We start from the raw sequence: 22,973 nt of genomic DNA on the forward strand, positions 1-22,973 counted from the left end.
TTATAAAACAGTCACAGGATTTATTGAGATAAATACAAAGTTACATAGATTCTCTATATTCTGACAAATGAATGACACTTCCAGAGTGTCCCCACTTAACTGGGTTCCGAACAACATGGTGTGCAGACACAGCCGCCGTGAGGGCAGCACCCCGACCGATGCCAAGCGTGTATCACACACGAGAGAGCAGCCAGTCCGAGCTCTAAGCAACATGACTAACGTGCTTTGGATTACAAGTGCTTGATAATTTCCTATAGCATCCAAGCAATATTGCACCCACTAACGTTATCTTCATGTTCCTTAGCTAGACATGTTTAAAAGTGATATTCTTACTGCTGTTGGGAAAGTGGATCCTACCTAACTCTGCTCCACCTGGCTTTTAAAATATTTATTTTTGCATAATTCAAACAGCCCAGAGAACTGTACATGAACACATCGCTTTGCTCATCATTGCATACATTTGTCTAGTACAAGACGTAAAGTGCGGTCTTTAGCCACGCTGAAATAATTTCTAGCTTAAAACTAAACCAAAGCGACAAACCTTGTAGAGGATAAACCCGTTTAACAGACCTGCACGTTGTCTACAAAAAACCCCACCCCAAAACTATGATGTTCCCCCATTCGTGCATGCAACTGTAGAGTTTTAACAAAAGTTTTTAAAGGCTCTGCTGAAATCCTATCATTTAAAGCAGACACGATCTCTGGAGCCAGAGAGGTACCAAAACATTGTTAAAAGCAAAGAACTTTGTTTAGCCTTCTAGTGAACTTTTACAGCTGGTGGCTTACTGTTTACACATATTCTAATTAAAACCTCTCAGTGAACACTCACCAAACATGCGAAAACATACGGAAGCTTGTGTTTTCCAGTGGATTATTGCAAGGTAACTATTTATCTGACAAACAGAAACCTGGGTTGGGTTAATGTTCAAAGTATTTAATTTATATACAGTACATTTCAAACATACTTACATATACACACACTTAAAAAAATTTGTTCAGTGCTGAGAAATTTAATGAACTGATAATAAAAAACAGAAGCCAAACCTTGTCAGTACGGCCTTAGAAAATCTGAACTGTTAGAAAATACCAGTATAATGCCAGCATTAGAAAAAGGTATTAGAACTAGAAAAAAATTAACTGGAGGGTCTTTTTGTTAAGAAATTGCAATCATAAAAAGTCTGTACTGAAGAAGCATTTGTTTAAAATTATAAAAAAATTGTAAAAAATTAAATGTAGAATGCTGCAGAATTTACAGAGTTTATACTGTTTGCTGTAATAGCAGTGATAGCCGTGGTATATTTCTGTCTGCAAATTCCAAAAAGCATTTTGTGATCTCACAAGAAAACAATTTGTTACAAATACTGTACATAGTATAATACAAGACCAGTTAAACTTCTACAAAACTGAGCCCTCCAAAATACAGAACCCAACTGAGGAACCTACTTGCTGTATTGCAGACAAGCCAGATTTAAAACTAAACAAAAAAGTAATTTCCGTAAAAACCTTCACCCATGTGAACTACTTTATACCAGCGTATGTGAAATAAGGAGAAATATTTACATGGGTCTATTTATGATCAGTACTGTGTTCACAGAGAGAAAGTAACTGTTACTACACGAAACCGATCCCTTAGTATTTAAGCATTAGTTTTTGAACAGGACAAAGTTCCAATCCACAATCTAAAAAAAGTAAGACTTCTTTTTTCCCAGGCCCCACACTATCTGCAGATTGGGGGCACAACAGAAGACAGGATCCACCAAAAAGTATGAGATTTGTAATTTTTCAAACTGGTCAGAAGCTACCTGATTTTACTAACAGAACTTTGTTCTATCCATATATTCTTTCTTTCTTCCAGAACACTTGTTTAAAGACACACAGAAGACATCTTACTTAAGCTTAAGGATCACGGCAACCTTCATTTGTTGTTTGCCCCTAACCTTGCCATGCAACCAATAGAAGTTACAGAGCAAACTGCATCAACAGATTTCCCCTGAACATCTGCTATTTGGTTGTTTTTGGTTTTGTTTTTTTGTTTTTGTTTTTTCCCCAGAATTTAGAGGTCTTTTGTTTCTTAGGAACAGAGTAACGGGCTGTTTGGGATTTGAATGTCGGACCAGTTAAAAGGTGTTTTTTAAGTGAGGTGTGTATGCAAAACAAAACCAAAAACATACACCTGTAAAATTCTCTAATAACCTTTTACAGATGCAGCGCACGTGGCAGGAACTGAATCCCTTAAATGACGTGAACTGTGCTGGGGCCAAATGAGTAATTTTCGGTTTGGGAAATTCACAGTCTACCTACCACTAGGCGAGCCTGCAGTAACAAAACCAGGCATGTTAACATCTGTAAGGGTATAGCTCAGAAATAAAAAATTAATAGAAAAGTCACATTATACAAAGAGTCTTGAGCTCTCTGTGCTTTGGAAAAATCTCACATTGTATTAAGATGAATCATACCTTAATTCTAGCAAAGTAACTATTTTATAAAATGAAATTATTTTGAGCTTTTTTCCACTGATACAGAATTTCATCATCTTCTGCTCAAATTCAAAACTATTCACATATATACACTTTTTCAGTTAAAATGCAATACCTGAAACAATACAAAAACTAAGATAAAAGTGAGGAAAGAAAATCTTTATGTAAGCTTGCTATAATCAGGTTTTAAGATTTCAAAACCACTTTAAGCTTATAGCAGGCTGCTCTACTACTGGAAATGTTTTGTTAAAAAATGAAATATGATTTCCAATTACACTGGAACACTGAGTATGGTGTAAGACTTTACATACAATACTTAATGGCAGGCAACAGCAGAGTTATCACCCACATTCACAAAGAAAAAAACCAAAAGGAATTACTCATGCATGTCAGACAAACACTCAGCTGTAGATGGAATGTGGTCACGAAATGAAGATTGCAGCATTTCTCAGCAGACCCTTTGCAGCTCAGGTAGGTAACAAAAACCTTCTTATGTGTCCAACATTATTCATACCAACCGCAAACGTTAAGGTGAATAACCATTCTGCTGTTCAGCGTCTACTGCAGAACTACCCATTAGTTTTGTTTTCCAATGGCAGTATTGTCCATATTACTCTGTTTTAGTTTTATGGTAGCAAAGAAGGACACATCTTGATCTCTGTCAGACTGCAGGGCTAGAATGGTCTCCTCTGCAGCTTCTAGATGTGGATTGCCAACACTTTTAAAATAAGCTAGAATAAAGAAAGAAAAGGACAATTTTAATCAAAGCCGAAAGAGGAAACCCTAAGGCATTAGTGCAGAAATACAGACGATGTCAAAAACATCCGACGTAGCTGATCCAATTTACAGGCTCCTTAGAGAAACTACAGCAAGATAAAGAAGCTGACAGAGAAAGACAAATCTGCTGCTTTTTTCTCATCTTACTAGGTATGTAAGTATTTCTAAGAGAAATTCTTCTTGCTGAGCCCTACACAGAAATGCATCAACAAGTAAAAACAAGCTCAGGAAGCTGCCACTGTACAATGCATCACAAAACATTCTCCATACTCTATTCTGAAAAAAAGACAGGAGATTACTGTGCATCTTCCTTTGATTAGTCAGAGATCAGCTATTTTTTTTGTTTTTAAGGAACTGTAATACACAAAATTGTAGCAGCACACAAAATTACATTCTTTCCTAGTACAAGTGTTCAGTTAAGACTAAAATGACACAGCAAACAATTTAAAAGAATTTAATCTGAAGGACTCCAAAAGACGATTACTTCATTAACATGAAGGCTTGAAATATATCATAATCTAAAGCGATGTTTAAGAAAAATTTGCCATACACATCACAGCTACCACAAACACCGCCTGCAGCCGCCGCCGGACTCGGTGCTTTAAACAAGGCCGCGAGTGCACTCTAGCGGGTGAGACACCGCAGCGCTCGGATCCCTCCACCCGTCCCAGGCGTCAGGGACGATGATGGTCACACGTTCTAAGACGGAAAAGCCACTAGAGTATACATTTCTAAATTTGAATTTAAATGCAGTATCCCAGGTTACAATGTATAATTCTGTTTTCAGTATGAACAGAACCAAATAGCCTTTTATCAGTTGAGCCAATTTATAAAGAACTGCACTGGCAGAGGAAAGACAGCAGTCATGAGACATTAGTTCTTTCAAAGGAAATTCATGACCACACCTTTCTCCAACAACGTCTGCCTTAGAGCCTTGGCGAGCAGAACTCTTACGTTTGGCACAGGATCTGAAGCAAGACTCAAAAGACTGGGGAGTAAGTGCTCAACAAATTGGTCGACAGGCATACATTCTTCTTCTACTACAGCCTACAGGATAAACACAGAACACGAGAAAGCAAGATTTATGTTAGAAATACACTATTTGCCATTCCTTTCCATCTTGTCCTTAACTTGGCCTATTAAAAAAAGCCAGTCTAACTCTGAACAAATACACCCTATGCTGAAGTACAACCTTCGAAACGCTGTTATGAAAACGTGTCTTACCATTCCAAAGCTCATCTGAAAATGACCCAACAAGAGCAGATAACTTACTTTCAATTATATTTTAGGAAATACTGCTCTCTTGTCCATCACCACCCTTTTGCCTTTCCACATTCAACCCTTGTTCCTCATCGCTACCGAAGGAAGCATTTTCGCTTTGGAGGGGGGCGGGCAAGTAGAAATCAAGAGCGAAATAGTTCCTGGCATCTAGCACCCACTGGTAGTTCGAAGAGCTCTTGTGAACCTCTATCTTGGCATGTCGAAGTATTACAAAATGCATCTCAGTTTAAGACTTAATTCTTGACTTTGCTATCAAGATACCAGAAAGTGCAAGGATCAGCTATTTCAGCTGCAAGCACAGAACAAAACATGGTCCACAGCTTCAAAACTGGACAGCCATATGCTACTGCTGAGACCACACCAGCTCCGCTACTGTCTTTTGTCAGCCCACAGGATCACAGAACCCAAAGAACAGCAAAAAAATTCTGAGTCCAAATTTCAGTTTTGCCCACATTGCTGAAAAGCCTCAAACTGGCTCCAAATTAAACGTACACACAGAAACACAGAGGGAGCATTCCAACCTGACAAATGAAGGCGAAAGCTTGTCTTCCAACCCACTTGGAGCAGTGACGAAACCGCACTACAAGTTCATTAATGAAATTTAATCCCAGCGCATTTGCATTGTTTGCATAGAACTTCTGTAGTATTGCTACAACCTGTGAATAAAAGGAAGGGGGACGTGGAAAACGGGGGGGGGGGGGGGAGAGAGATGAGACCTAACTATAGCCCTCAGAAAGTAGAAAAAGCATCATTTCATTTGAATCCTACAAAGGGACACAAAAAAGTGTATTCAGTGTCATCAGCTATGCTTGCAGAATGAAATTACTATGCTGATTCTGGAGAAAAGAAAGGATAAGCTTTAAAAGGCTGTTTGTTCAGGTGAAACAAAAAACACTAAAAGAAATTAAAACAGCCACTAAAATAATGCCCCTTTCCACGGTGCCAGGAAGAAAAAAGAAGAAATTTTAAAAAAATTTCTACTCATTCAGTACATCTATGGGATGATGGAGTTATCATGAAGTTCATAAGTTATACATAATCTTTGAGGAAAGATCAGTAAAATTTTTATTTTTTTTAAACTGGGTGAAGGTCTCCCTAATCTTCTATATCCTGGTTTTCATCCAGTTAAAAATATCATTCACATATAACCAACAGAGAAAGATTTTAAGCTCTGTGGAAGTCAGACAACTTCTAAAATTTTCATTTCACTTTTTTCCATATTGTTTACCATATTTATCAAAACATGCCTTTATTCGCCCTACTTGTCTGCAAGAAAACACTGATTTTGGGTATCCTTCTCAAGGATCATTTTCCTCCTCTCCTGCTAGGAAGTGAACTAAATCCCCTACCAGTCTGAAGGAGATCCACCGAACTTCTGAAACTTTATCCGAGCAGAGAGTTAGTGCAATATGTCTTAAGTAGTCGTAGACATCATTGGGATTGTAGAGTTCCAGTATCAGGATCAGCTGCCTGAAACACAAAGAAAGTGATTAACTCCAGCAGTGCAACACCAACCCACTCTAATTCTACCATCTGTTAAACGCAGGGAAGGATCATTTGGAGCCCTGAAAACACCACAGTTATTATAAAGCACTTGAACATTGGTTTGTCATTCTCTTTACTCTATGAAGGTGCACACACATATTAAACAGGTATATGCTTTAACCCATCAACGAGTCCAAGAGAAATTTTAATCCAAACTAGATGTACCAATGAATCAAAATTATCCCACATAATAACAAAAGCTACAAACAGAAGTACAATGAGAAGTTCCTTTGCGACTTCAGACCAATATCCTGTACATTCTTACAAAGCAAAAGTGAAAGATTCACTTCGGTGTAGAAATTGTTTACAGCTCAGAGCTGCACAGAACTCGTTGTAGCCACACCACTGCCAGCGTGCTACCAGCCACGGTGACAGCTGTCCACTAGGTGTCAGGGAACTGCTGTACAACAGTCTTGCACCAGAGCGAGATTTAGTTTGTCAAACTACAAGGGGAGAGTAAATCCTCCATAGCCCAAACAAAGCAACGAGATAAACACGAAGGTCAGATTTTAGCTGCAAACTATGCCTACAAACATTCTTCGGGTGCTTCAAATATCAACAGGTCTTGTGGAAAAAGAACTGTGGGATGTTACTCAATCTCCATTATCCACCCAGTCATGTGGAAATACCAAATGAATAAACTTATTTTTAAGAACTAGTTTTTCTTTCATACACAGTAGAAAAATGACTTTGTACATGCATTTCACCAATTTTTACAAAGCAGTCTAGAACTGAATAAAGTCTGAAACCTCCCTGAATAGTATCTATCCAATTGTCATATTTCCTAAGCTGCAAGCAAACCAGATCTCCATTCTGTTATAATCAAAAACACTTAAATTTCAGTCTCACTTGATCACAACACAACTTGCCGCTCCTCCCAAACCCCCTCGCCCCCCCAACAGCCAGTGGCTTTTAAGTTCAGTGCTTTAATAAAGAATGGTTGTAATCTTTTAGCTCCTAATTAGATAACTACATTCGTAAGTTAGTATACCTTATTTCCAAGTTAGTAACGTAGATGAAAAATCAGAAGTAAACAAAACTACATACTCTGCCAGCTCGTAACGAAACCTCCAGTTCCTGCTGTTATCAGTCACCACAAATTCTTGAAGTTGGTAAAGATACTCTCGCCTTTTGTCTGCATGAAGTAACTGAAGGAAAAACATTACTAGTGTCAAACAGATAAAATTCAATACTCACAGTTCTCTGGTATATTACTCTATTCACACCTATGTGCATTTTCCTACTTGAAAGGAAGTGATCGTTCACAAGATACTTACTAGAAGTTGTGCACAGCCAGTGAGTGCCTGGACACACAAGATTGACACCCAAAAACGTACATTAAGTCACCCCTTCTGCAAGGATACCTGTCAAAGCATCATCTCGGTGCATAAGAGTGAGCAACCAAAACCCAAGGATTTGCGTTTGTTATGCAGCAGCCCACCAAGATCTGCTCTCTTCAGTCCCAGCCCCAGACACAAATTGCTACGATCCAACTTCTCAGCTGGACTGACAAAATACTAATTCCCTCACAACAGCTAGGAGTATTTACAACCACATTTACAAATGGTTTCCTGTTTTGGTATTTTGTTGGGATATACAGAAAAGAAGTGAGGGACCTTAGAAAAGCCAGACACACACACAAAATGGCAGCGCTACACAAAAATAAACACGTAATTAGATATTGATACCTGCACATCTCCTTAAAAAACTCTCTCCATATAAGGGAGTTAGAAAAAAAAATCTTGAGAAATTTAATTACACTTTCCTACCTTTAGAAAGTCGTACAGATGTTTAAGGACACCAATGCGCACTTCATCCAGATCCTTCAAGAATCCATTGAAAATTGGCACCAGATCAGCAGCTGTTAGCTGATCCCCCAGAATAACTGCTAGTTCATGTATGGAGAAAGCTAGCGTCCGACGTACCTTCCACTGCAAACAGTTTAAGTAGTGAAATACATTAGGCACCATAACTAAAATACAGACTCTTTTGACCTACACCTATCTGAGGATTGGGAGAGCAGAAGAAACGGGGCTAGTTACACAGCAGTAGAAAATGTTAATCATACTTATGAAGTCAGATTTAAATCTTGAATTTCATATTTTTAGTGCACATTTAATCCCTTATAAAAAAGTGTATGATGTTTTAACTTCAGTGCAAACTGAACAAAAAAGCTACTCAAAATTCTGATTTATCATTAAAAAACTTTTTTTTTTTTTTTTTACCTGCACATCTGAGGCCAGCGTCTCGTATGTGTCTTTCAGGCAGTGCCAGTTCTGCCTGCCCAGTGTTAAGGCCACTCCGGGCAGACTATAGGCACAGTGCTTGGCTATTTCAGTATCCACAGTCTGGGCTCGAGCCGGGTCGGTCATTGACAAGTACTGGTCTAATAAAGGTTGAGGTATGATATCCTGCAGATAGAGATTGTACATTAACAACACACACTTTCCTTTATTTTAAGATCAGAAAGAAAATACACCTGTTGTGCTACAGTATTCTCTTCCTACCAACCACCTGGCAGCAAAACACAGAAAGTGGCAAGACGCACCTTCTGCAGACTAGCTTTACAAAGCATAAATGACCCCTACAGTCATTTGTCCTCTCATTAGGGTAGAGCAGTCAGCAATGAACAGTAATTAATACTCTATCAACACATTGTATCAAACCAAACTGACAATTTATGCTTTGCTGAAGGCAAACAGCAAATCCAGTGACGAAACAATATAGTCAGTGTCTACCTTGGTTGCACAGATTGTCTCTAAGGCACCAAAAAGGCAACAGAATTTTTTCTAGCTTTCCATTTTAAAATAGGGTTCTACTCAAACGCCCAGAGCATCACATTCTGCAACTGATCAATTGCAAAAGCTTTCCCTCTGTTAAGGATAAAACGAAAAGCATCCAGTAGTCAACTAAAGTGGTTAGATAGTATTTTTTTCACCTGCAATTTTGACTTGTCATCTTCAAATGGTGAATTGTTTTCTTGCTCTTTCTTTAAAAATACACTGGTTCCTCTGTGTTGTTCCTCTGAGTTCTGCAAAAGGACACATTAGCTAGTGAAATGCATTAGCCTTACTGCTGTTTGGGATATTCAAAGCATCACATACAGAACAATTCAATTCAGACACAGACAAAGCCCTGTACAGGCAAAGCCTTATTCAGTATGTTTCTGTAAGTACAAAAAGACAACAGAGTTGTACACCAAGACAAGCACTATTATGACCATAGCAATAACAAGGGGAACAGAAGTTCTACTTCTAAAAAAAGCAATCTAATGTAACACGATAAATCCAACATTCATACAGATTTTGGATGTTTACTTTTACTGTACTCTTAAGCAGTTTTTATTCTTGGCATGAATTTAAATTTTATTAGACAAGACAGCTTAGCATTTGCTCCACATCAGTCAGTACCATGATAAAAGCTTCACTTATCTTAGAACATACTGCTGGAAACTCCCGAGCCTACGAAATTATGAAGCATACACCTCTTCCCAATATCAAGAAAAAACTTCAAACTAATCAAAAGGTTTAAAAGACCAAAACCAGACGAAGCTCAACAGTTCACAGTATTTTACATTTTTGTTCATACAAGTTTTACATGCAATTATTGTTCACAGACAAGAAGTAGTTTTCTTTGTATTTCACAATTAGCGCCAGCAACATTAAATATCGTGCAAACAATTCTTTTTACTCCTATCTGTGCATCATAATCAAGAAATAGTAACCAGGATCTGTGTATGTGTCACCACCTGATTCAGCCTCCTGTCTGGAGATAAAAAGGCTAATTTCAGATTTGTTACAGGAAGAGGTGAGACTGTACTTGGTACACTTCATCTGGAAAAACCTACAAGACTATTGCAAAACTTTAACTCTTAGGTAATTTGTGTGCAAACAGAAATAATAGCCCTCAACAGTTTCTCTTTTTCTTTTTTAATTAAAATAAGTAATATGTGATAGTTATGGTATAGTAATGTTCAAAGACTTTAGATCAGAAGTGGGTCAGTTATGCCAGGGACTACATGAACACGCGCAATACTTCAGCGGGTAAGACTATTTCAGACACTGAGCACAAAGCATACTTACTGTGCTTTTCAGTATACTGGTGGTAGACTGGTCACTGATGTTATCCTGAGAGGCAGGGAATGAAAGAGCATCCTCCTCCACCTGGCTGCAGGTAGCATCTGAAACAGCCATTTCATCTGAAATAGTTTTGTTGTGAAGTTTGTCACTGCTTTCTTCCATTTTTTTGGTCTCATAGTCGCCAATGGAATCAAACTGAGCAGCTCTGAGAGCAGCAGACAACACTTGGACCTGAGCTGTATAAAGCAAAAAGAAGACTATTTAGCCTCCCTTCTGCACTTAAAAGCACTAAAAACTTGTAATTAGTCAAGCTGAAAAGATAAAAAGAAGCCCTGTTTGAGCTGCATAGAAACTGTATACCAGCAAACATTTGCTCTTAGAAAGAAAAGGCTCATTACTCTTCCACAAAACCATCACAAATTATGAGCAATGATTTGAATGTATTAACATTTTCAGCAGAACTAGTCTATCAATTTCTACTACTGAAAGATATTTCTAGTAATCCCCTCTAATGAGGTATCACAGCATACTGGCTCACATCCCATTCTTCATACTGTCAAATATTTTAATACAAATTCTTCTGTTATATTGTTTAATTGATTCTACTGCTTGGAAAAGGCATCAAAATGCATTTAAAACACTTCTAAGAAAAACTTTATCCAGAGGAGGGGATCAGTCAAACCACCTCTGAACCGTTTCACAGCAGTAGATAGAAAACAAAAGGTCAGGTTCACCAATAAAGTCAGGATAAACTGTATTTGCACGTTATGCTACATTGCTGCTAGGAACATGACATTACTGAGAGTTCAGAATGCAGAAACTTTGAGATAGCCACATCTGCACAAGCCTATGGCAAGTACAGTCTGAAGATGAAACATTAGAGCATACTTAAAAGGTGAAGAATACTAGAATACTTTGGAAATAAGGGGTATGGACAACACAGGCAGAAGAATGGATTAAAAGCATATTTCTGAGTGTTTTGGCAGTTAGAGCAGGAAGAAAACAGAAACCAACATCCACATCTTACTCTGAGAAAGGAAGCAAGACTGTTCTGCTAAAGTCAGAGGAGGGGGCGGCACAAAAGTCTTCTTCATTGCTTTCTCCTGTGCCTCTCCCAACCCCTCATTTCTCACTGTATAGCTCTCAAGCTAACATCTCTCCATTTATCTTAGTTCTACATAATGGCTTTTTTCTTCTCTTTTCTTTTTGCTTTTACTTTCTGCTTTTTCTTTCCAAAACCTATTTACATTTTTTTCCCCCTCCTTTCATTCATTCAATTTCCACACTTTCCTTTACTATTTCAGATTTTAATTTTTTCACCTCTTCCTTTATTAAATCTTTCCCTTTCTTTCTGATCCTTTGCCTCTCACACGTGAAGGATCCATTACTTTCCTGGTACCTTTCCAAAAGGCCATGGGGAGCCAACTAAATACGCCACGCTGCCAGTCAGCTTACTACTCACTACTACTACAGTAAGGAGTCCGAATGCTGCTGCAGTTCCTGCAGATACAACTTTGCATGCAGAGAAGGGATGAATAAACAGGTGGATGAGAACTGTCAATTCACTACAGTACTCAAGAGACTTAGTGGAACAAGAAACCGAGTTGGCTATGGATGACAGGCTTGTCAAGAGGGATTCGGCCCAGGAAACACAAACGCAGCCCACTATGAGGCTACCATCACTTCATTATGTTCATCAACAGCTTTGTATGGACAAGCTACGGAAAGATGACTTGAAATTAGGGCCACTCTCACTCAACCAAATGTTAGACTAATTCAGCTGGTAATAGGTAGCTCTGTCCCTAAAACCAGAGTACTTAGTTTTAACAAATTTCAACAAGCTCTCTTCCCTTTTGTAGTTACATCCAATTTACTTCTCATGTGAAGCGGAGCTAGGAACTCTTCCCCAACTGTTCTAGAAATAACTCGGGTCTTGTGAAAAAGCCTGTTGCATAACCTTCTACTATACTATACTACTCAAGCAAGTCTCAATCTTATGAATACCAAGCCAATTAAAATGCAGTCAAGGGTTTTGTAAAGGCCAGGAGAAAACCCTGCTCAGAAAACATGATTTCACTGTTACAGAGTCTCACCTTGAACATCTGGATCATCAATGTGCTCTTGTAAGCTTTCTAGAACTTTTTTTATTTCACTACTAGCAACACAGCTATTACATGGCACAGAACAGCTATCTTTGTGCTTCTCAGTCTTGAACTGAAGCAACTCCAGATCCTGACTTATATCAGGCAGAGGAGGGCGCCAGTATAGAAAAGTATTAAATACGTCCTCAGCAGACTGTAGCCTTGAGTTCGTTCCAGGAAAACTGCTGTCCTTAGTGACTTCTATGACACCAGCAGCAACTCTGTCACCCTGAGACAACTGAGACACATCTTCTCCAGGACTGGTACAACAATCTGAACTTTCTTCCTGTGTATCTTTATTTAAGTTCTCAACTGCGAGCTTTGTATTAACTTCAGCTGGATTCTCCTCAGTCGATGACACTGGTTTGATTTCCACTGGTTGTTCTGAACTGGTGACAGACACACAGAGTTATCCAAAACGTAAAGTACTCTGTAACAATAGTTTTCAGTGAAATACTTCATAAAAGACAGTATCAACTACAGAAACTTATTTTCTCTGCAGAAAGACAGAACTCATGTTACCACTGTGCTTTACTTCACCAGTTTTCCCTTTACCCTCCTGTGAAGCCAAAGTGAATTTTTAAGTAAAGTTGTTACACTCAGACACAAGCACGATCTTTCTCTCCACACTTTTTCTGGAACTATATTCTCAAGTTGAGATTTTTAGCCCTGAAGAGCAACAAAAATAATTGTTTCCCTTTTCCCTTCCACTACACCACGTGATTTTACCTGGACAACGTGGCATTTATACTGGAGGACGTTAAAGTTATATTGTTGCTCGGCTGACAGGAATTCGAATTCACATCTTGCGTTGATGGTTGGATACTCAGCGTCCCATCTTCTCGAATGTAAAGACCAGCAGTTGAAGGGTTTGCAAAGGTAGAAATAAACGGGCCAAGAGACTGAAAAGCAGCCTGACGAACCTGTGATAGTATAAAGACAACAGTCAGGACCCACGCACCTCCCACAGAGTTAATGCTGAAAAACAAAAATTTGGTTCAATTTTTTAGTAAGATCCAATGGATTCTCAGTATAACATCTTCATTTAATCCTAAATATAACCAATTATCAATCACCAAATAAGTGACACCTAAGCAAAGGGTGAATATTAGTTAGAATATTAAGCATATATCTACAATCGTAGCAAGGAAATTTTTAAAAAGTTGTAGGTTTGAAGGACATCACTGTCTACTTCAACTAATACCTTTAACACAAGCAACCTATTCTCAGAAGATTGTTTACACTTACAAAAAGCCTGTGTCGATAGAAATTCGAAGTATCAGTATGAGAGGAAAAATAAGATACTACATTAGAGGAGATTAGATTTTAGTAGATTAGATTCTAATCTCAGCAAATTTAGTTTAGAGAACTCTTACAGCATACTTCTGACTTCCCCACTCTTTGTGTATGATCTGCCTGGGAACATGCACCAATTGTGGAGTGAGTTACTTACCCATCTGCAAGTGTCACTAATAAGACTGATAAACAGTGGGGATAGTTTACTTCTGCGAACTTCTGGGGATGTGGTGTAAGAGACTGCCATAAAGCATTCAGCACAAGCTTTTCTCATTCCCCAAACACTATCAGAACAGAGTTCAAAGAACTTGGGAATCTGCCAAAACCAAGCAAAACCAAGACTAATTAAAGACTAAACAAAGACTGCAGCAACTTACTATCAAGGTATTTGTTTGGAAACTGGAGACAACAACTCAAGAGAGAATAAAATAAGTGAAGAATAGAAGAAACAAGGACTGGTTAAAAACATATTAATTGACAAAATTGGAAAAACTATCCATCTCCCATTTACTTCATTATGATTATAAAGTATATAATATATAAAGTATATAAGTGTAACTATACACACCAGGAAAGAACTGAAAGAATTATTAATGGCCCATTTTTCCTGAAATTGTACCTTGACTGATCATCTAATTCAGAGAAAAAAGAAAGAATTGGTAACTCTAATGTGTGTTATTTGCAAAACAAGAACTTCGCATTTCTAGTCATTCCCAGTTCTGCTACATAGTTGCAACAAACACCTTAGGCCAAATCAATTAAAAAAAACGCATGAGCAGTGATTAATTTACAAAGAAAACAACAAGAGAACTCATTATGAAACCTTCTGAACTGAGAAATGCAAGTCTTGTAAAGTAAATTTTTACATACCAGCAGTCTTTCTGTGGCTTCTTGCCCAACTGCATTACAAATGTCACCAAAATTAGCTGCACAAATCTAAGAAATAAAAAAGGGTCAGGAATAACATTCTGGCTCTTTCAAGTGCATGGTGAAGCTGGTAGTAAAACTAACACATTATTTCCCCCACGTAACAACAGCACATTTGACTGTTCAAATTTCAGCCGTGTAACTACATCCTGTAATATTAACTCATCCTGAACTAACTCATCAGAGCAAGCTTCCATAAGCCACATGCCTTTGAAATCTATAGTAAGAAAGGTTTCTGCATGAAGAGCATCATCTACTTCAGTTATCACTAAAAGAGACAATAAGTCTACTTGAAAGTTTAAATTACTTTGAATAGCAGCTGTCAAAACCAAAGCAGACTAAAATACGATACGAGGATCAGGACTTAGGTGTACTGACAGAACTATATTTGCTATGGCTGAGACTGGCTTGAGTACTTTGCTGAAGCAAAGTTTAATCAAGGTCTCAAGTTAGTGCCATTCACAGTACATTACAAATGCTACAATTAAGGCAAAAGGGACATTCCCTCATATCAGAAAAAGACACTGCCACAATATGTGCTTAATTAGAAGGCTATAATGCAGCTCAAATTTCAACAAGCACAGCTTATGTTAGGGACCAAGCTGAAACTCTGCGTGACCCTTAAGTCTACTCAAATATTTTAAGACTTCTTATACTACAAGTTTCCTTTTGTACTTGACCATGAATTAAATAAATCTTACAGTTTTGGGATTTCTTCTTTCAATAATACCAAATTTATTTATTTTAAAAGGAAGGATCTCTCAAATCGCTATTATTTTGAATTTCTGGTCTTAAAATAAGATGGCAGAGATCAGGTAACTTGTTTGCACCCTATAACCAAGCACAGTGGCTTAAATAAAGGTTGTGCAAAACTATTAAATACGCAAGATCAGGTTAACTGCTACACCAAAGCTATTCACCAAGGACTGTTCTCTATTTCTTTACTGAACTACAGAAACTATAACCACGTCAATAAATTAAAACTGCTCTTCCAGACTTTTTCAAAGTTCATCAGCTCAAGTTATGACTAAATTATTCAGGAAGACATCTGAATAGCAACATACAAATTCATTTTTAAGTGGTTTAGGGTTGAAAACACACGAACCTTTCGGACTTGAAACAATTTCCCATCACTGCACAGTTCACAGAAACGAGGAAGCAGCATGTGCTCAACTGTTGTTCTGCTCAACATAGAAGCCATTTTACAGATTATCTAAAAATGAAGATGCGGATAAGTGTAAGGAAAAGAAAATTATAAAGCTTGTAACCACAGCCAAATATTCATCCTAAAAACTACCCCTGAGAGCAAGAGACCAACTACTATCAAATAGATTTAAGTGCTATACATTATTCATATTTTCATACACCTGTTTTATGAGAAGCACAAATACAGTTTTTATTTAAAATAATTCTATGCCACTGTGCCTGAATATAACATTTCTGCACATAGTTCATCATCTTTTTTATCTGGTTAAATAGACTTTTACCAATACATGCATTTCCAAGGTGTTTTGCAACATGGCATACACAGTATGTACAGGGAAGACAAGAGTTCCATTGCACTAGGCAGCACACAAAATCACAATCTTTAAGCCCACTAGAAATATCTCAAGCTTAACCATGCAATAAGCCCCTCGGCTTTACCAGGACTGTGCAGATACTTAAAAACAAGCACAGCCCCAGGTCCTTAAAGGCTCAGACAACATGATAAAACAGAAATTTGCCATACAACTGTAGAGAAAAGAGGGAGGAAGACAAAAAGCTGTATACGAGCTAATGCACACTTTACAGGAATCATCCTCAGAAATTTTAGGAGTTCACATCACGCATAATTAAAGCTAACATGCTCATTAGTTCCTCGGAGAAAGCTAAATTGTCAATTTTAACTACCATTAAAAACCATGTTTCTGCTGTGAAAATTAGGTGCTTTGCATCGTACATTTCCTTTCAGCTCCCACTTTCTGGGATAACTTCCTGTAATTCTTATATTTGCAACAGTAAAAAGGAAGGGGCTCCCATGCACCTTTCTGCTCAACTGTTTCGCCTGCAGCACCAGGACTGCAACAAGTGTTGTCAGATTAACAGTACTCATCTATTTTTATTTTTCCAAAATTATTGAACCTTTGTACCTCCACAAAAATAAGTTTTACTCCTAGAAATGGTTGCCTTTGTAACAGAATGCTAAATAAGAACTAAGGAAGACACTCTTTAAGGACTTTCCTACAAATTTTCAAGCTCCTAAAAGGCATCTGGTGCTCAGATGTCACCCTGGAAAACTGCCCAAGCAATACCCAACTCCCAAATAAGGAAGAGGAAAATCTAGCTGGTAAAACTATTTTACAGGTCAAACGTCAGATATCCATGCTGAAATGTAATTACACACCAGCACTCTTCTGTGGAGTAAACCGATTACTTGAAAGTGAACAGGGAATGTTTTTTTTTTTTCAAAATGCTTAAGATCAGGTCATCATTCATACTTTTACAACATTAATGTGAAACCCGGTAGAGCAAATGTAAAGAAACTGTTCACAATGATCTTTAGAATTAAAGCAAGGCTGCCAAGAACCAACTGCATTTTAAAGTTATTTGGCTACCATTTTGACAATCATTTTAGCATTCTGAAGTATAAAGACTGTCTCTTTAAACCTGATCGTCTCAAAAATTCAGAATAAAAATTAAAGATTCACTGTGTTAAACTAAAAAATTCAAATACAATAATGAATAAACACAAAGGTTTGATTGCTTATTTTATTTAATGCCAGCACTATTCCTGGACCTGATCTCAATTACTGTTACAAATGGAAACGCACGGTAGTTCTTGTTAATACTCAAGTACTCAATATATCATCAATCATCTATAGGAAAAAGTCTGACATCATTTGGAGAAAATAACTTCTAAGTTTGAAGATACGACACTTTACATTTTTAAGCATACAATAACACTCTTGTTCCCGATTACCGTACTGTATAGCTCAATTCTCAAGAAGCACTATTTCAGAAAGATTCCCCAAGCACTTATTGATGCAGAAGCCCAGATTTCTGCATCACACAAAAGGTCTAGGACCTAGAGAAAGCTTACCTAAAGTGCCTGTACACTTAGCCAAAGGCATTAATAAACAGTACTCAGTACAACAGTCCTCAGGACAACCTTGTTTTCTTCTTGAATTCAGTTAAGATAATTTTTAACTTCTTAGTACGGTGCATCAATTTCTGACCCTGGTCAAATTCTTTCAGAATTCATATTGTTTCAGTGATGCTCAACACTACACACGACTAAGCAACCTACAAGTTCAAGGCTTAGCAGCTTAGCACACTTGAGCTTCAACTGTATCACAACAGCAGTTTCAATTCACAACAGAGAAACTAACAAGTAGAGGAGGAATAAAACAAACTGAAATAGTAATGGTATAGAAAGTTTAAGCTCAATGATTAATGTAGATCTCTCCGGACACTGAGAATGCAAGTAACTCTGGGTTTTATGCTCATGAAAATATCACACAAAGTTGTTCTATTCTACAAAAGCTTTATAGTAGCACTACTGAAAGACAGAGAACAAAAGCAATCGAGAAAGAAAAAAAAGTAAAGATGCAATATTTCTTCCAAATTCACTTACATTCACGGCTTCCACCTTGTACTCATCATCACTGTCAGGAGCAGAGAGGTCCAACAGAATTGGACACACCTTATTTTCAATGTCACTCTGAGTAACAAGATCTTGTTCTAGCAGTATAAGCAGTGCTTCTTGACCTGCCTTTCTAACCTATTAATACGAACAAACAAAACAAAAAAAGCACATTGCTGTAAAGACAACATGTACTGATATGAGAGCCACAAAAGGTATGTTTTAAATGAACACACAGATACAAGTTAAAAAAAAAAGAATTATTCAGACCTCCCTAGCAAAGTGTGCTGAAAACAATAAACACAAAGCACTATATAAAAACTAGGTATCCATCAACATAGACTTTCCTATTATTTCTCACCAATGCCTCAAGTTCACTGAACCACACAGAATTTTCCAATGATTCAACTCATGTAGTCTGTTTTTCCTACCTGATTGTTAACATCTGTGAGGTATCTCACTACTATGGGCATAAGGTATTCAAAAAATGCTGCTGGGAACTTAGGTCGACTTTCTTGCAGAAAAATGGCAATAGGAGGTATTTGTTCCATCAGCTCTGTACGTACAGTTGGTTCTAGTAATAAAAAGAAAGTCAAAACTACATCAGTAAATACAAAATCAAGTACCTTATGAAAAAGGTAGCTTTTCCTGTTTAATATTTCACAATAGAGGAAAACAGAAAGTCTCAAAACATCAGAAATATCACCACTGAGATTGCCTGTTCTTAAAGGAAAGCTGGATAAAATAGAACAGTCTTACACACATTACAGTCCACAGACTTGGGATCAGTTCCCAAATAAATCTGATAAAATGAGAGCACTAGCTAGAAAACCCAATTGCCATGAATGTATGCACATGAAGTATTAAAGCATACAACTGTTCTGCACCACATACACCACACATTCAGATGTAATAAACTCCCTGGAAATACTACTTTGGGCCTTATACTAAGTAAGAGGCTTTCACTTATACACCTACTATATAAAAAACTTCAAAATCAAAGAAAAAAAACACAAAAAAACAAAACACACAAAGAAACATTCAAACCTGCATCTTCAGAGAGCCTGACCACTATTTCCATTACAGTCAGGAAGTCTTCTTCATTATTACTGAAATCTCGAAAGACATCCAAAAGACCTCTGGCAATAATTTGCCTGTGGAGAAAACATATTAATTGCCTTAATATCCTGCCAATGACATACAGATGGGCTGCAAGGAGAACTTATCAAATGTAAATGTGCACCTTAAAAAGATCAAATTCTTCCCTGAACATTCAGACATATAAGTTATATAGTTTCTTCCCATCCCAACAAAACAAAGGTGAGTTGAGAGATCTTATATAAAAATTATACAAACAGAAATGACATGAAGCATGCACATAGGAGAATGATAATACATGTTATGACACCTTAACACCCACAATGCTACCAGACTCAGGTTATCATCAAGTGCAGCTGCTGTACCTGTTAAATATATTATCACTGAAGGCATATTTTTCTAGACGAGCCAGTGGACTTAAATTATCCTGTCCAGGAATATCCAAGAATGCTGTTATCCTCATGCTATCACAGTCTGGTCCATAATCTTCAAACCCAACTTGAAAGACAAGAAGAGTAACCCAAAAAAAAAAAAAAAAAAAAAAAAAAAACTAAGAGTCAGCAAGAGATGTCAGAGTGTAAAACACACTATACCAATAACTATTTCTTTTTAGAGCTATTCTTCAAAAAAAAAAAGTGTCTGTATGTCACTGTAAACAGCTTACAAAAAGATCATATGTTCAGCCTAATGAAGTCAAAAGCAACACTTGCATGTAACACATTTAATTCATTTCAACTGCCATAAAATCCTTGGCTTTTAACACATTTTATTTCACAATCTGAGTGGACTAACTACATGAACTACATGTTAAGAGAGCTCAGCTGAGAAAATTACATGCCACAAACTGCCAAACAAATTCAAAAGAAAAATCAGTCCCATTAAAAGAAACTGAATTTTTAACAATAACAGAAAAACCCAGTGTACTGCACACGTTTATCTCACTGTAGTTACTGATTTCCATACGTCTAAATCAGACTAGTAACTCTGGGAAAAACTTCAACTTTACATTACTTGTGAACATACTGGGAGCTTTCTACTGCAGACACACCAACTATAGACTTTCCCATACAAATCCACTATTCTAAAACCTTTTTTGTATTTGCAGTTTGAGAGTTTTAACAAAATACTACTATACCAATTGTTAAAATCTGTCCCACCGAGTCTTATAAGGCACCTAATCCAGTTGCATGCATCACAGTCTCACATTTTGCCTGAAACCTGTAAAGAGGAGAAGGAAGAGGATAACTGCTTCCCCCCCCCCAATTTTTTTTTTAATCCTTTTTAATCATTAAAACAAAGGCAATCAGATCCTGGGCTGCATCCCCAGCAGCGTAGCCACCAGCAAGGGAGGGGATTCTGCCCCTCTGGTCTGGCAAGACCCCACCTGGAGTCCTGCGTCCAGCTCTGGAGCCCTCAGCACAGGGCAGACCTGGACCTGTTAGAGCGGGGCCAGAGGAGGCCACAGCAATGATCGGAGGGCTGGAACCCCTCTGCTGGGAGGAAAGGCTGAGAGAGTTGGGACTGTTCAGCCTGGAGAAGAGAAGGCTCCGGGGAGACCTTAGAGCAGCCTGCCAGTACCTGAAGGGGCCTGTGAGAAAGCCCGAGAGGGACTTTTACAAGAGCACGCAAGGACAAGCAGTAGTGGCTTTAAACCGAAAGAGGGGAGATTTGGATTAGATTTAAGGAAGAAATTCTTTACTCTGAGGGCAGTGAGGCCCTGGCACAGGTTGCCCAGAGAAACTGTGGCTGCCCCCTCCCTGGCAGTGTTCAAGGCCAGGTTGGATGGGACTTCGAGCAACCAGGTCTAGCGGAAGGTGTCCCTTGCCTGTGGCAAGGGTTTGGAACAAGATGATCTTTAAGGTCCCTTCCAACCCAAACCATTCTACGATTCTATGAAATAACCTGCCTGCAACACAAACTCTCTCATTTCAGCAACAGATACAGGAATACATACAGCAATGAAATCCACAGAAAGAGTTGCACTAGAGTAGTTAATATTCCTGCTCTGGGTTTACAACTTTCCCAACCAAGCACTCCAAGAATTATGCACACTTCTTTCACATAAACAACATAGCAACTGTGATCATACTTAACTACATTCAAATTCAGCCAATACTGCTTCTCAGATGCAAGCAGTAGTCTCTCAAACCAGAGTATGTGCTGAGAGTGACAACCACTGAAGACAACACACCAGTTTCTGACTTGGCAGGACACAATATTAGGTATTAAAATCGGTAAAGAAAGCACAAAACTGGTAACAACTTGAAAGCATAATGACAAGCCAAGTAAGTTGTATTTGAAACTGTGTCTAAGACACCACAATCTAGGCACTCCAGGTTACACCTCCACTGGCAGATGCCTCCTGTCTTCAGGCAGTGGAACTGACTTGGAGCCTGAATGTTAAAAAATAGCAGACCTTTGGCTTAATAACCAAAAGCAAACCAGAACTAATTTATAGCACCTGTTTCCCCTGTTTGTAAAATGGCAGGAACAGGAATACCTGCTCCCACTGACACACTTTGAAGATTCAATAATGTGTATGTAAAGTAATATATAATACCTATCTTCAGTATTCTGGTTTAATAAAAAAAATTACAGTCCTTCCCAGTACAACACCCTAATCAGTACAAAGCTTTTGCACATCTTAAAGGCAAGTCAGTATTATTTCATAATGCACTCTGAAACTGCCAGTGGGTTAAAGTATGCGTATATGCAATTCCACGATCTCCAATACAACAATTTCTTCACGATTGAACTGGCTGTACCTTAACCAGGATAATTAAGCTTCAGCTCTACCCTCACTCTTTCTTTACCAGTTTTATATTACAAACAATCTTCCCTAGAGAATCCCTTAATCTGAGACCAAGCACAAAGAACTTTGGCTTGAAACTACAACACCACCCATTACAAATCACTTTTATATTAGAAAAACCTCTATTACCAAGAGGTAGCAAGCCTTAGCTTTTTCCCCTACAGAAAAATTTCTATTTCACATATAAAACTCCGCTTTCCAATTACTTAACATATGCCAAAACATTCTCAGAAATGCAGTTCATTTAAAGAAGAAATCATCTGAACACGGAGCAAAATGTTCTGCCTGGGTCTTCAGGGAAACAAACAGAAAGCACACCGGTTTAAGAAAGCACAAAGCCTCCAAGGAACCCAGATGAATTAGAAGACCAGAGCAATTCTGAATTCTGCAATTCTTGTGGACAATACACTCTGACCAACAAGTTCAATGGGATTCAAACAAAAGAAAATTGTGGAATTAGACTAAATGTTCACATTTCAAATGTATACACAGATATTACAAGTGAACATGACCAGAAACATAGGATAACTATTCATGGCTTTTTATAATGACTACATATTGTACTGACATCCTATTTCCATTTAACTAGTCATTATTATTTCTAATGGCTGCTCTTTATATATATTTTTATGCTCTGTCAGGTTCAAAACATTCATCTGCACAAGTGTATATAATTTACATTGCACGAATCTATCTGGGATCGATCTGTCCACACGCTCTAGGGCTAGCTTTCCCACCGAGCACAGTGTCTACAGAGGTAGCATCCAGTATTTGCTGCTTCAAAAGAAACCTGCTGCATCACTGAAAGCTGACAGGAAGTTACACAGCATTTGCAGGATTGTGGACTCCCTCTGAGGTTACAACAAGCTCTCCATGTCCAAACTTGACTCTGACCATCCTTATATCTATGCTATTGTA

At 38.0% G+C, this 22,973-nt stretch overlaps 1 protein-coding gene across 4 annotated transcripts in view; it reads right to left on the bottom strand.

Annotated features, from left to right (window-relative positions):
- Nucleotides 1-22,973, bottom strand: part of LOC104328794 (serine/threonine-protein phosphatase 4 regulatory subunit 1) — a 27,064-nt gene continuing 4,091 nt past the window's right edge. For 2 of the 4 annotated variants that reach the window (XM_075439013.1, XM_075439011.1), the window contains 18 exons: nucleotides 19,609-19,741; nucleotides 19,193-19,299; nucleotides 18,577-18,719; nucleotides 18,137-18,283; nucleotides 15,629-15,736; nucleotides 14,467-14,532; nucleotides 13,754-13,912; nucleotides 13,030-13,223; nucleotides 12,253-12,689; nucleotides 10,163-10,395; nucleotides 9,019-9,111; nucleotides 8,306-8,491; nucleotides 7,850-8,011; nucleotides 7,128-7,228; nucleotides 5,885-6,005; nucleotides 5,057-5,191; nucleotides 4,160-4,301; nucleotides 1-3,208 (listed from right to left, as the gene is read on the bottom strand). In XM_075439013.1, coding sequence (XP_075295128.1) covers nucleotides 3,054-3,208; nucleotides 4,160-4,301; nucleotides 5,057-5,191; nucleotides 5,885-6,005; nucleotides 7,128-7,228; nucleotides 7,850-8,011; nucleotides 8,306-8,491; nucleotides 9,019-9,111; nucleotides 10,163-10,395; nucleotides 12,253-12,689; nucleotides 13,030-13,223; nucleotides 13,754-13,912; nucleotides 14,467-14,532; nucleotides 15,629-15,736; nucleotides 18,137-18,283; nucleotides 18,577-18,719; nucleotides 19,193-19,299; nucleotides 19,609-19,741 — 2,822 coding nt within the window. In that variant the 3' untranslated portion in view covers nucleotides 1-3,053. The remainder of the gene's footprint in view (nucleotides 3,209-4,159; nucleotides 4,302-5,056; nucleotides 5,192-5,884; nucleotides 6,006-7,127; nucleotides 7,229-7,849; nucleotides 8,012-8,305; nucleotides 8,492-9,018; nucleotides 9,112-10,162; nucleotides 10,396-12,252; nucleotides 12,690-13,029; nucleotides 13,224-13,753; nucleotides 13,913-14,466; nucleotides 14,533-15,628; nucleotides 15,737-18,136; nucleotides 18,284-18,576; nucleotides 18,720-19,192; nucleotides 19,300-19,608; nucleotides 19,742-22,973) is intronic. The other 2 variants (XM_075439012.1, XM_075439014.1) reach the window with 2 other exon arrangements.

Source organism: Opisthocomus hoazin, chromosome 18 (genome assembly GCF_030867145.1).
Source record: "Opisthocomus hoazin isolate bOpiHoa1 chromosome 18, bOpiHoa1.hap1, whole genome shotgun sequence".
NCBI classification, from domain to species: Eukaryota; Metazoa; Chordata; class Aves; order Opisthocomiformes; family Opisthocomidae; genus Opisthocomus; species Opisthocomus hoazin.